At 52.8% G+C, this 13,564-nt stretch overlaps 1 protein-coding gene across 1 annotated transcript; it reads right to left on the bottom strand.

Annotated features, from left to right (window-relative positions):
- Positions 1 to 11,702: 11,702 nt before the first annotated feature.
- Positions 11,703 to 12,712, bottom strand: GPX1 (glutathione peroxidase 1). Its single transcript, XM_086619050.1, has 2 exons — positions 12,455 to 12,712; positions 11,703 to 12,345 (listed from the first exon to the last, which is right to left on the bottom strand). Exons 1-2 carry the CDS (start codon positions 12,710 to 12,712, stop codon positions 11,980 to 11,982), a joined length of 624 nt encoding a protein of 207 aa, XP_086475176.1. The 3' UTR covers positions 11,703 to 11,979.
- Positions 12,713 to 13,564: the final 852 nt, after the last annotated feature.

Here is a 13,564-nt window from a genome sequence, read left to right as displayed (position 1 = left end):
GCCCCCTCCCCAGCCCTGCCAGCAGCTCCTGCCACCTGGGGAGCCGCCTGAGACCAGCCAGCTCATCCCACATGTGTCCCCAGCCTGCAAGAGACGGCTGCAGGGCTATGGAGGTGAGCAGACCCCAGCCCTGCTGCACCAGTGCATGGGCTCGGGGGGCCCTGTTGGCCTCTGAGGGGCCAAGAGCCCCATGCCATATCAGTGAGCGACTGGGAGCCCTCTCCCAGCCCGGCAGCCGTTCCTCTTGCAAAGGAGAAGCTGCAAACAGTGGGCAGGAGGAACTGCTGTGCTGGCTTATCAGCGGGGGTTGAGCAAACTGCCCCCCTTCCTCCTTTGGGGGGTGGAGGGCCCGATCCTGCCCCCTGCACCCTCTGCGTGCCCTCCAGAGTCACTCCCCAGCTCCAACACCCCAACGCCCAACCCAGCCCAGCCTGCACTCCCCCTTCGGAGGCCAGGCAGCACCCCGAGGTCCCACTGGCTTCCCCAGGCCTGTGACGCTTTTCCTTCTGTCTCTTCAGTAAACCCACGCCAGGACCCTGCCAGCACCCCTCTGCACACGAGGGCACCTCGAGTGGAGAGAGAAGCCCCCGCGACGCCTGCCCTCCTGCCTGCGACACCTCGCCAAGCTTTGCTCACCCTGGTGCCCAGTTCCCCTCCCGTGCCTGCCCCTCTCCAGCCCCTCCCCAGGGGCACGGGGCTGCCCAAGCTGCTCGCCGCTGCCCCTGCCCACTGCTCCCGCCGCTCACTCACCCTGCCTGCTGCTGCCGGCTCCCGCAGCCGTGGTGCCCACGCGGCAGCGCAGCAGGAAGCAGCCCAGGCTCGTGGCCAACCACAGCGCCTGGTTCTGCTTCCCCGCTGTGAATGACACGTCTGTCCGGGGCCCCACACGGTCCTCCCACCCCCGCACAGGGCACTCACCCCGCCCGCACCCCCTCATCGCTCCAAACCACGCTGCACCCACACTTGGTGCACAAACCTGAATGGCACCAGGAAGCTGACCACTGGCCCCACCCCATGCCTGCACCTCCCAAACACACGACCTCCACCCCATCGCTGACTCTCATCATTGACCCCATCACTGACTCTCATCATTGATCCCATCATTCACCCCATCACTGACTCCCATCATTGACCCCATCATCGACCCCATAACTGACCCATCATTGACCCCCTTATTGACTCCCATCACTGACCCACCACTGACCTCATCATTGATCCTGTCACTGACCTCATTACTGGCCCATCATTGATGCCGTCACCGACCCCGTCATTCACCCACCATTGACCCATCACGGACCCCATCATTGACGCATCACCAGACCTCTTTCCCAGCCCGCTTTTCCCATTCTCTTTCCCCCCACTCTCCCGGCTCCGTACCGCTCCGCCGGCCTCGCCGCCGCCGCCGCTGTCAGTTCCGCCGCCGAGCGCTCACTTCCGCCGCCGCGCCTCGCCGCCCGCGCCGCCCCCTGCCGGCCGGAGGTCGCGGCCCCCCTGCCCGCTCCGGGTGCGCCACGACACTTTCCAAGACCCTTCTAAGGGTTTTAGGTTTCTTTTTTGAACATTCCGGGCTTGTGGATGTATCTCCAACATGATGCCGAGTCAGACATCGACGACATCGACGCTGCCTGTCCTCCTGAAGCTGCCAGGGCAGGTTTTAGAAAGTCCTGGTCTGAAGGTTTAGATCCTCCTGCACCAGTCCGGTCATCACCTGGTGTCCAGGGCACTGGATCCTGGAGTACATCACATCCCTGCTGTCTGCATTCGGCATCATCAAGATAATAGGGGGCATTAGCTGCAATGAAAGCCTTAGAAATGTTAACACATTCCTCCGTAACCATGGGAATTATTCCCCATGGCATAGGCTGGCCAGCTGCTCGGAGCAGGGGTATGCAGGCTGTTACACTGGTATGATTACGCATTTTTCCAAACCCGCGGATCAAGACCAGAATTAAATTCTCCTCACCCTCCTCTTTGCATAGTACTCCTAACCGGTTCAAACAGATTATTAAGGTCACTATTGAGATTCTCCAGTGAATTTTAGATGTGTTGGTCCCGCTTGTTCAGCTTCCCATTCCGGGCCTGCAGCTGGCTTTATCCTACTGTAGTGGATCCAGGTTTCCATCCTGGAGGACTTTCACTGCTCTGTGTGTTGTGGGCAGGGCTTGGTATGGTCCCTTCCACTTTTGCTTCAAGGATTCATCATTCCAGGTCCGAATGTAGATCTGGTCTCCTGGCTGGGCTGAAAATTATGCACCTGGACATCAGCAGTGGTTTAGGCCAGCAACTAAACTCCACACAGCCACTTGCTCACCCTCCCCCATCCCCCAGGGATGAGGAATGGAATTAAAGGAGAAAAGGGAGAGAGACCCATGGGTTGAGACAAGAAGAATTTAATGCTACTACTACTAATATATGAATATATACATATGTATGTACAATGATAATAATATATACAAACGAGTGATGCACCGTGTAATTGCTCACCACCCCTTGACCGAGGCCTGTCTCATCCCGTACTAACAATCCCGAAACAGATAAGTCCTGACACCGCAATCCCAGACAAGCGAGAGGCCCGAAAATAGAGTGAGAGAGAGAGAGAGAGAGCACTCCAAAAGTCCAGGAGAGCCACGGAAGAGCAAAAACCGTTCTTTCTGGCTGACACTCATTTCTATACTGGGCATGACGCTGCATGATATGGAATACTTCATTGGCCAGTTTGGCCCTCAATCCTAAGTACAAATCATACGGGGAGTCATGGACCCTCTGTCCCAGCTATGCTCCCCCCTATCCTGTTGTGCTCTTGCACACTGTCAAGAACATGGCAGCTGAAAAGTCCTTGAGGCCTCAGTGCCAACTTCATTAGTGCACTGTCAGCGTTCTTCTCAGAACAAATCTCAGACTAAAACCAAAACATGGAGCTCTTCTAGCGGTTAAAAAGAAGAGCTGACTCTGTCCCAGCTGAAACCAGGATAGTATCCACCCCTTATTCCATACCATGCGTGTCATGCTCAAATCTCACATATATACATAGATACCATTCCCTTAGTCTATAGGTCATCCCTCCAAAATGTTTGTTGAGTTCATTTAGTCCATAACTCTGGGCTTCATATGTCATGGCAGTCTCTCAGGGCAGGAAAGATGATTCGCTCAGTCAGTAGAACAGATGACATGTAGTCTCTGCTGCATGTGACATCTGGAGCTTGTAGTTGGTGTATCCAGCAACAGTTCATGTCCACAGTCTGCAGGTTGAAAACGTCGACCTCAAGGAAGTTGCTGGGTGTCTGGAATCAGTTCTGGTTCCATCAAAGTTCATTCTTCATTAACCTGGATGATTCTCAATTTAATGTCATTAATGTAACAACCATAGCAATGATGGTATGCAGTGACGGGGTTATTCAGCAATTAATATCATACAATTCAATTCATTTTATCATCCATTTTTGCCCAACAGCAAATCCCCTTGGGGTACACATTGGATTTCCCCATCCTTCTGCATCACCCACCAAGTGCACCCAGGTCCTTGAGCAAAAGCAATCCCACGAATGGGTTTACCTTTACCCGAGGCAGGAATAACCCAGACTGTCTTCCCCAGCATATTCCTTAATGTGCACTGCAGGAACTTTATCCCCTTCTACAGTACGTAAAAATTCTGATTCGGCAGGACCAGCTCAATTGGCAGATCCTCTAGTGTTGACCAACCAGGTCGCCTTCGCTAAATGTGTATCCCAATATTGAAAGTTCCACCACCCATTGCTTTCAGTGTGTTTTTTAGCAGTCTGTTATATCGTTCAATCTTCCCAGAAGCTGGTGCATCATAGGAGATGTGATATACCCACTCAATGCCATGCTCTTTGGCACAAGTACCATTGTCTGACTCAATTGAGTGCCATGCTGTCACAAGACTTGCTTTTCAAGGCCCAAGATAGTGTTCCGGGCGGTGGCATGGGGCACAGCATAGGTTTCCAGCCATCCAGTTGTTGCTTCCACCATTGTGAGCACGTAACGCTTGCCACTGCGAGTTTGTGGAAGCGTGATACAATCAATCTGCCAGGCCTCCCCATACTTACATTTTAACAAACGTCCTCCATACCAAAGAGGTTTTAACCGCTTGGCTTCCTTGACCGCAGTGCATGTTTCAGTCATGGATAACTTGTGCAATAGTGTCCATAGTTAAGTCCGCTCCTCGATCACAAGCCCATCTGCATGTTGCATCTCTTCCTTGATGGCCTGAGGCATCATGGGCCCCACGAATCCACACAGTCCAGTAAACTCGATTGTCCCTTTCCTCCACCTGGCTGGAGGCAGGGCCCCTCTAATACCCATTATCATATCCATAATTCACTCCTTGTGAATCAACAGGATTAGGATCAAGGAAAGGATTGTTAGAAGGATTATCCCTCCCATTCACTCTAGGAAACTGCCCACTGTAGACCAGAGCAACAGCTTCCCTAGAGGAACTGGAAAAATTCATATTTCTGTTGGTTCTTCCTTGCAACTGGCTTACCTTTGCCTCTAGGGCTGAGACAGGCTTTCCATCCCACCTTCTCATGTCTTCTCCATGATCATGCAGGTAAAACCACAGCTGGCCCTGTGATGTGTATCGTCTCTCTCAAGGAGGGTAACGCCTGGTTCTAACAGCTGAAATTCTGGAACGTGAAGGTGCGGAGTAGGACATTTCTTCCTTAAATTGTTGGATCTCCTCGGACAGCTTCTCCACAGCCATGATGCAGGCCCGTACAGAAGTATTCTCTTCATATTGTCGGAGTCGAGTGACCACATGACCCACGGGTGGTGCGTCTTCTCCGAGATCCATTACTGCCAGTGAGGTAGAATATGATGGTGGCACACTCCATGGAATCTTCCGCCACATGGGTCACATGCAACAGACATCATCCAGATCTTCGGATAACCGCACGTTTCTCAGGTCATAATAAATCACCTCTCGCACGGCTAGTTCCCTCAGGTACTGAATACCTCTCTCTGTGTTGACCCACTTATCTGGATTACATGAAACCTCTTCCTCGTAGGGATACCTTTCCCTTACAGCTGCCAGGAGCCGTCTCCAGAGGCTGCGGACTTGTGTCTCTCTTCCAATCGCTTTATCAATGCCTCCATCCATAGAAAGGGCTCCCAGCTGCCTGGCTTCTCTATCATCTGCCTCCAGACTACCGGCCCCCATGTCCCAGCATCTGAGCAACCAGGTGACAATGGGCTCACCTTTATGATGGCTGTAATCTTTTCGAATGTCTCGCAGCTCATTCATGTTTAGAGATCAGGTGGTTATTGTCTCATCTATGAGATCATCATCTCTTCTCCACTGAGTTCTTCCTTCGGGAGAAACAAGAAGGTTCCCTCTTTCTCTCTCATTGTCGTGATGGCCCTGCTTTAGAGTCGCCTGCTGCCTCTTCCTTTTCTGAGTAGGTGGAAAGTTCTTCCTCTCTCTCGTTGTCGTGATGGCCCTGCTTTCTCTTCTTCTAATCGTTATGACAGCTCTAGTTGTTCTTCTGATCGTTGTGATGGCCCTGGTTCCTCTTCATCATCATCCTCTCCTCTACATTCTGACTTTCGTACATGTTTCCTCTTCCTTAAGGCAGCCACTAACAACACTGTAGTCTGAGTAGATGCAGCGCTTGTTGCAGTGGCTTGAGCACAGCATTTGCTTTTGCGTCGAGCACTCTGGTGCCAGGGTTTGAGTAGTCGCCGTGCTTGTCACAGGGGTTGAGATGGCAAGCACAATAACAGGAGTAATGAATCGGTACAAATTTCTAAATGGTCGATTAACCCTAAATATATATATTTTTATATATATATATTATATATAAATATATTTATATATTTTATATATATTATAAATAATATATATAAATATATATTTATATATTTTTATATATATACATACATATAATTAGATATACATTCAGGAGACCTTGCAACAGATTCATACTGTTTAGACTATTCCAATGATATTCCATGTTCTCGAAATTCGCACAGGCTTTTTTAAGTGGTCTGGAGGGGGAGGGGAAAATGAAGGAAGATGTCCCCCTTTTGAATTGGCTCTGCAAAGGGGAGAAGCTACCGGTGTCATTGGCAAAAACACCGACCAGGTGGCTCTTCAAATTAACAAATGAGGTCCACATCACCACTCCTCTCTGCACCGCTGAATACAGATACAGAACTGGTCCCAACACCCAGGATTTCATCAGTACCACACAGCACAGCACAGCACTACTCTTAATTAGCAAAATAATGCCCTTCATCCCAGTCCAACACCCAGTGATAGCAGACCACGAATAAATACCGACAAACACCACACATGGTAGGTAAGGTGCTAAATTATACAACTCCGAAAACAACAGCGACATCCAAGAAAACATAATGAACAGCTACAGCAAATTTGTTTTAACACGTTCTGGTCAAATCTGTTGTTATCTCAACCCTTTGAGCCCCACACTGGGCGCCACAAAGGGCAACCCTGTACAAGAAGAACAAATCCACATATGGGACCTCATCCCACTTCCCTTCTCGCCTACAAAACAGCACTCATTGTAAAAGAGTAGTATATTGCAGAGCGTCATTCTTAGGCCACTTTTTCTGGCTCTCCAAAATACACAGTGGCCACCAATGATCACAATACTCTATTAATATTATTTTGTTGTTGTTGCTGTTAGAGGGTCTTTCCCAGGATCTTTCCAATCCTGCAGAATACATCCTAAGGGAGATTTATTTAAAATACTCCCTTCTGCCAACGGCTTATTTCCCATGACAAGATAAAAGCAGTAACTTAGAAATAACAAACACAACAAATGCAACAAACAGCCGGCGCCAGGAACACGAACCGAGTACACCACAAGGACACGAAACTCGGAGTACGATACCAGAATACATCCCAACGGAGATTTCTTGGGGACGCTGTTTTCAGACAGGGATGAGGAAGATGACCCAGCCCTCATGGCTTCGCACGGAACTCCTAAATTAAACCAACCAAACCGAGGCAGCCCAAACCCGCGGGCACCCAAACAGCCCAACGCTGCGGAGCTTTCACCCCCGTCTCCCGGGCGGGCACCGAGCAAACCCAAAGACCGCCTTTGCAAATCGCCCACCGCTCAGGGTCTTGGCTCGGAAGCCGCCAGTCCGGGACTGGGGTTTCCCCCAGAAACCCTCGGTGCCCCCGGCGAGGCCTCTGCTCCGGCCGGGAAGCAGCAGCCGCAGCCCCGACGCGCCGCGCGCTGAGGTCCCGCTTCCCCCGGGAGCGGCGGCGCGGCAGGAGCGCGCTTCCGGGGGGCGGGGCCCGGCCGCCTGCAGCCAATAGGCGCGGAGGGCGTGGCCCGGGGGCCGTGGTGGAGCCGGGAGGGGCGGGTGCCGCGTGTGGCGGCGGGCGGCAGGAGGGGCAGGGCTCCGCTCGGGATCGGCGGTGGGGACAGGGCCGGAGGGGCTCCCCCTCCGCTGGGGCTCGGCAGAGGATGACCCCGGTCTCTCTCATCCACAGGCTCGGACGGTGGCGGAGCGTCAAAGATGCCAGAAACAGCGTCTGCATCATCCCGCTGCCCGGAGGGTCGCAGCCCCCGGGCCCGCGGGTGGAGAGCGGCCGGAGCCCCGGGGGCTCGTGAGGGCGCCGGGAGTCCTCGGAGCACGGGGCGCCGTGTCCGCCGGGCGACGAGCCTCGTTCGCGAGGCAGCTCCGCGGCCGACAGGGCCCCGCCGCGGCGCTCCGGAGCAGCAGCGGCGCTCGGTGCGGGCCCCGCGCTTCCCGTGCTGCGGCGCCGTTTGCGCCCGTAACTGCCCGTGCAGCCTCCGGTCGGGGCACTGGCTGGGGAAGGAACCTCCAACTGTTAACAGGGATAAACGGGAGAACGGGGCAGAGCAGCCAGCGGGGGAGCGCTCTGGAATGGGAAGTGTCTCTTGAAAGAACCTCTCAAGAAGAGATTTAGGCGTTTATCACTCAAGTGGTGTATCCTGACGGGGAAGAGCTGTGCTGTGTAGGGAGCCTGTCCTTGAGGAGTGGGAAAATGGGGAAGGATTCAGATGATGGTTCAGAGACTTAGAAACCTGCTTTATTCTGGCACCAAATACATCCATTTACAGAGTCAAAAAAAAAAAAAAAAAAAAGACAGGGTGGTGTGCTGGGGCTGTGACTGTGTGCAGGGAAGCATTCTCCTGACAGCCAGTGTCTGGCAGCATGGTGGGCAGATGGGCTCAACCTCCTGCCAGTGAGGCCTGGTAGTGCTGCAGCATTCCCGGGTAAAATGCGAAAGGCCTTTTCTATTTTGGGCAGCATGGCAAATTGATCCAGTTAACACTGAAAAAGAAGACCATTTTCTCCTTCTAGTAAGAGCTGAGTCCTGTTACTTACTCCTGTTTTTTTCAGAGGGCAGGGCCCCCTTGGGCTTCAAGAAACTAAAAGAGCCTGTTATGGCAGGACTGGGTGTGGTTTTAGAATGAGTCAGCTATTCTGAGATAATGCTTGCATGGCTGACCTCATTCTGCTCATGAATTGCCTACTCCTAATGGAAAGTGTGGCAAACAATCAAAATGGTCTCATTCGAAGCTTTCTGATTCACTAATAGGAAATGACATTATTACAGTTTCACTGTAGACAGGGGTGTCCATGTTCTCGTGTGTCTTCGAGCACTTTCCTTTCAGCCGTTCGGCTTCCTGCCCTTGTCTCCAGCTGAACCTGATGGCTGCTGGCTGCAGGAAAGTGGCACCGACAGCAACAAAGCCCTTTTGAGTGCCACCCGGTTGGAGGCAGGTGTTTCCCACCTGCCTTATGATGGCAATGGTCAAAAACAATGACTAAAAGCTGTCTTAAAAGTGGGTGCAACAAAGCTCAGCAGGAGGACAAAGGGATTTTAAATACCTGGAAGAGCATTTAACAGTCTGAGTAAGAAAGGTCTTAAGCTCCACTTGATGGCGTTTCTGTTGAGTAGACACTTCTGAACACCACATCTCATCAGCCAGGATTTCAGGAGATGTGCTAGGGTTTGGTGGGCGGAACACTAGGGAACCAGGGAGAGGGAGATGGGGCAGGAAGGATAATTTTCTTTGCAGCTGGTTAATGCTCCTGACAGCTTCAAATATCTGAACTTGGTTAAAGTTTCAGAAGTTGATGGCAACTATCAGCAGCTAAAAAGGAGAGGGAACCATTGGGAGGGGGGAGAAAGGGGTGGCCAAACATTCTCTAAAGTGGGGAATATATGGAACTCTGATATGCAGAAGAATAGAAAAGCAGGATGAACACTAACAGAGGGATTAGCTATTTGCAATAAAAGTGTAGAAGTGGAAAAAAGTAAGAGCATAGGAATGTGTATGTGACAGACACAAGATGTTGAAAGGATGGCATCCTCAAGCCACGGAATCCAAGTGTGCTCAAGTAGCAGTATTTATTTTAAGGTTTCCTACTGAGTCAGTCTGTTTCTCCCTGAAATTACAGAAATAGAACTGGGCCATTTTATAATCCCTGAGGAATCACCTGGGATTCTTCAGGTCTACCCTGGGCATAGAGCTGCTACCTGTAGTGAAACGTCATCTTCCCCCTCCGATCACGACTCCAAATAACATTTGGGCACAAGAGCCTGTGTGGGCGCTGTGCTCTTCTATGGATGTTCCAAGGTTTCCAGCCCACAGGCTGCCCTCTCCACCGCAGCCCACTTTGCCCCAGAAGCCAGCTACTTGGGGGAATGCTGAAACGAGACGGGGAATGACAAGGCTGGGAGGCTTTTATCTACACTGCAGAGTTGCTGCTGGTGTGCTTACACTGGGATCAGTCGTTTTCCTGCTGGCATGGCTAATTTTCATTCTGGAATCACGTCACTGTACTTCTGCTGGTGTGGCTGTGTCTGTTCTGGAGCTGCTCCTTTGTTTTTCTGCTAGCAGAGCCCCAGCAGCCGGAAGGTAAATAAATCCCTTGGCCGTTAGCACTGAGTAAGCACAGAGTGAGGTGCCTTTCTGTCCGGCAAGCTCGTCAAGAGACCCGTTTTGGCATGGCTGCCGTTGGGACAGCAGTGGGCCTTGCGATCTGCTCCTCAGCGGCGGTGGGGCTCAGCTGGGGCCACAGGCTGGTAAAGAGCAGGCAAAGCAAAGGAGCTCTCGCTCGAATGGCTTGAGTTTATTGAGTCAGGATTGAGGAAGTGCCACAGCTCATGTTGAGAATGATTTTTCAGTGCAATGAGTTCCTGCTGCCCATCATCCTCTGTACTCTCCACCTATTTCAACACCCTGCATTAATGAGGGAAGTCTATTTAACTGAAGAAATAATCCCCCAAATCAAGCAGCTTCTGCTCCAAAGCTGAAACAGCTACTGAAAACATCCTGTTTTTTCCACAAAGCTGTACTGTTAAGAAATAGCCCGTTGAGGATTGTGCAATCTGAGTTCAAAGCTTGATGACTCAGGGGTAGCAGCAGTTGAGGTGAGGTGAGAAGTAATCAACAGGAAAAAAACAAAACCACTCAAATTCCATGTTTTTAAATTATGAAAACAGTGGACTAATGCTTGAAAGTGTTATGCCTTCCCTTTGAAAGCCCGAGTTTCTAGTCTGCATTAGTATTCCTCAGTCCAGCACCAAGTTTATACTCAGTGCTACGAGGCCACTTCAGGAGCAGCTTGTAATGCAAATGTGCTCGCAGAGCCATTTAAGGAGTGAAAATTTACCTGCAGAAGGACATGAGCCACTGGGCAGTAAGATGGCAGGTGAAATTTAGCACAGGCTCATGGTTTCCCAAGGTGAACCAATCCTTATTCCAGCTGTTCAGCAGGAGGCTGTAAAACCAGGATCACTGCACAGGAACAGCATGAGAATTATTGTAACAACTCCATGAAATATCTCTCAGCTCTGTGGTCGGCAGGAGTCAGAAAAGCATTAGGGAAGGAGTAAAAAGAAGAAAATACTGGTTGAACCCTGGTGCACCCATGCCTGGAGTGTCACATGTGATTCCTGTGCCCAAAGGGCAACAAGGACACTCTGAGCAGTGAAACTCCAAGCTGAAACTCCCACGGCAGTTGAATAGGCTGGTATTCTGCACTGGGAACACAAAAGAGCTAGTTCTTTGTGTGCTTCTCTGTGTTGCAAGGTGTTGGGGATACATGGAGGTGACATGGGCTTCATGTAGCACTGGGCAAGTATGTGGAGATTCGTGTTGGGCTACCGCCAATGCAAAATGGGATAGAGCCAGGAGCCAGCGGAGCCAGCAAGGGGACAGTGGCTCTTGGACAAAGGTGAGGACAGGCTTTTCTTCACCAAGCCCTCTGCCATCAGCCTGCAGCAGTCCAGACTGCAGAATCTCTCAGTCTACTTGCCTGAATGGTTACTAACCTGTCGTGACCTGCTGTTGGTAGCCAAACTGGGAGCTCAGCCACTGTAAAATCACACCCTGGCCACGTGCCACCGTGTCCTCTGCAGGCAGGCCTCGAGTGAGGTCCGGTAAGCAGTTTGGCAAGGTTATTTCTGTTGTGTGCTGCCCTCCTACTCCGCCAAGCTTGTTACATGCAGGATGAGATGTGGCACCGATTCAGTTTGCAGAGCTCACAAACGCTGTTTGCCCATCGCACTGCCCTACGTTTGCGTTCAAATTTCAGCCTGACTGCACTATCACGCTTGAGAGGTTTGAGTCAGCCCCTGTGAGCACCCACACGAGCTGATGAACAGGTAACATGGCCACCACATTTCACGCAACTCGCCTGGATTTATCACACCAGAGCCTTAAAGAAAGTACAATTTTTTTTTTATTTATTCAGAGAATCACAGTGAGCTACTGAGACTCACACCTGCTTTCCCTGGCATAGTTTCCCAAACATTCACATGCAGCTTTTGAAAACATCAGGTACACTTCAAGGATTTGGAAGATGCACCATCACAAGCAAAACCTGCACAAGACATTGGGATTTCTGCCAGAGCAGCAGCCCCCTGCAAGAAAAACAGACAGGAGTGCAGTGAGCGGGGCAGGAAGCGAGGATGCCGGGCGGCAAACGCGACGGCGCTTTGCTTTATTCGAGAACATTCTTGGGAACTTTCTGCAGAAGCAATTCAATATCATTCTGGATCTTGATGGTTTCGAAATGCCGGCTGTAGCGTTTGAAGGGCACGCCGTCGGGGCCGATGAGGAACTTCTCGAAGTTCCAGGAGATGTCGTTGCGGCAGACCGGGGACCAGATGATGTACTGCGGGTTGGTCATCAGCGAGGAGGGGTCGTCGTGCGGGAAGGGCAGCGCCTCTTTCAGGAAGGTGAAGAGGGGGTGCGCGTTCTTCCCGTTCACCTCGCACTTCTCGAACATGATGAAATTGGGCTTGTACCCCTTGCCAGGACGAACGTGCTCCAGCGAGAGCAGGATCTCCTCGTTCGTGGCGTTTTCCTGGGGAAACAAACCCCGAACCGCCCCGAGCAAAGCCCGTGAGCGCCCAGCGGGACCGGCGGCTCCTCCCCGCTCCCCTGCCCCGGCCCGGGCCGCCCGCCCGCCCTACCTGGTGCCCGAACTGGTTGCAGGGGAAGCCGAGGACCTGCAGCCCGCGGGGGCCGTAGCGCTGCTGCAGCTCGTTGAGCTGCAGGAAGTCGCGGGTGGTGGTTCCTCAGAGCGACGCCACGTTGACCACCAGCAGCACCTTCCCCCGCAGCGAGCCCAGCGACAGCGGCTCCGCTGCGCCCAGCGGCCGCGCCGCCATGGCCGCCAGCCCGACCGCTCCCGCTGCCGCCGCCGCCGCTGCCGCTCCCGCCGCCGCCATGGCCAGCACTGCCGGGCGGGCGGGCCCCGCGCCCCGCTCCCCGCCGCGCTCCGCCCCGCCCCGCCCGGACCCCTCCTCCGCCGCGTCTCGCTTCCGCCTCCGCGCTCCCGAGCGCGGCATCGCGCCCCGCCCCGGCACCCCTGTTCCTCCGGTGCGGGGCTCGGAGCCTCCCCCGGGGGCACGGAGGGCCGGTACGGGCCGGCGACGGTCAGCTGCGGCGCTGCCTTTTTCCCCGTCTTCGGGGAAAGGCTTCGCGTTTTTCCGGTCGGTTAAAAGCTCCGAATGGGGCGGTTTGTGCAGCCGGGGGTAACGCACAGGGAAGTGCCGCCGATCCTCGGAAACGCTGTGAAAAATCAGGGAAGCACAAAGCGGTCCCAGGAGTCACAAAGTGACTTTTGTTACCTTTGTGGGGGCAAAACCATCGGAGTAGGGAGACTGCACAGCACAGCACCAGGGGCTGCGGCATCCTCCCAGGACACCGCTCCCGACGAGAGCAGCTTTTGGGAGAGAAATGCCTTGGGTTTGTGCACCTGGAGGAGAAGCAGGAGGTACCCTGAATGCAAAATGCAGGACGGGCCACGAGTTCCCTTTTTCAGTCTCCTTGTATAATTTTTCCACCTCCTTGAGGCTGGTAAAGCCTCCCTTTACTTCAGCAGTTGCTTCTCCCCATCCCTGGCTTTTCCATTTCTTGCCTTACTGCTTTGGTTTGTTTCAGGGAATTTTAAATCACACGGTAGCAACTGCTCTTCTTACAGATCCAGGGCAGCCCTAGGTGAGCTACACCAAGTGCTGCCTGTACCCACGGCAAGCAGCGTGGCCCGGCTGCTCCTCCATGGGACTTTGTGCCAGAAA

The sequence above is a fragment of the Tauraco erythrolophus genome, chromosome 12, assembly GCF_009769465.1.
Source record: "Tauraco erythrolophus isolate bTauEry1 chromosome 12, bTauEry1.pri, whole genome shotgun sequence".
Classification (NCBI taxonomy): domain Eukaryota; kingdom Metazoa; phylum Chordata; class Aves; order Musophagiformes; family Musophagidae; genus Tauraco; species Tauraco erythrolophus.
Note: the sequence above shows the minus strand (reverse complement) of the source record. Positions and strands in the feature narration are given on the sequence as shown.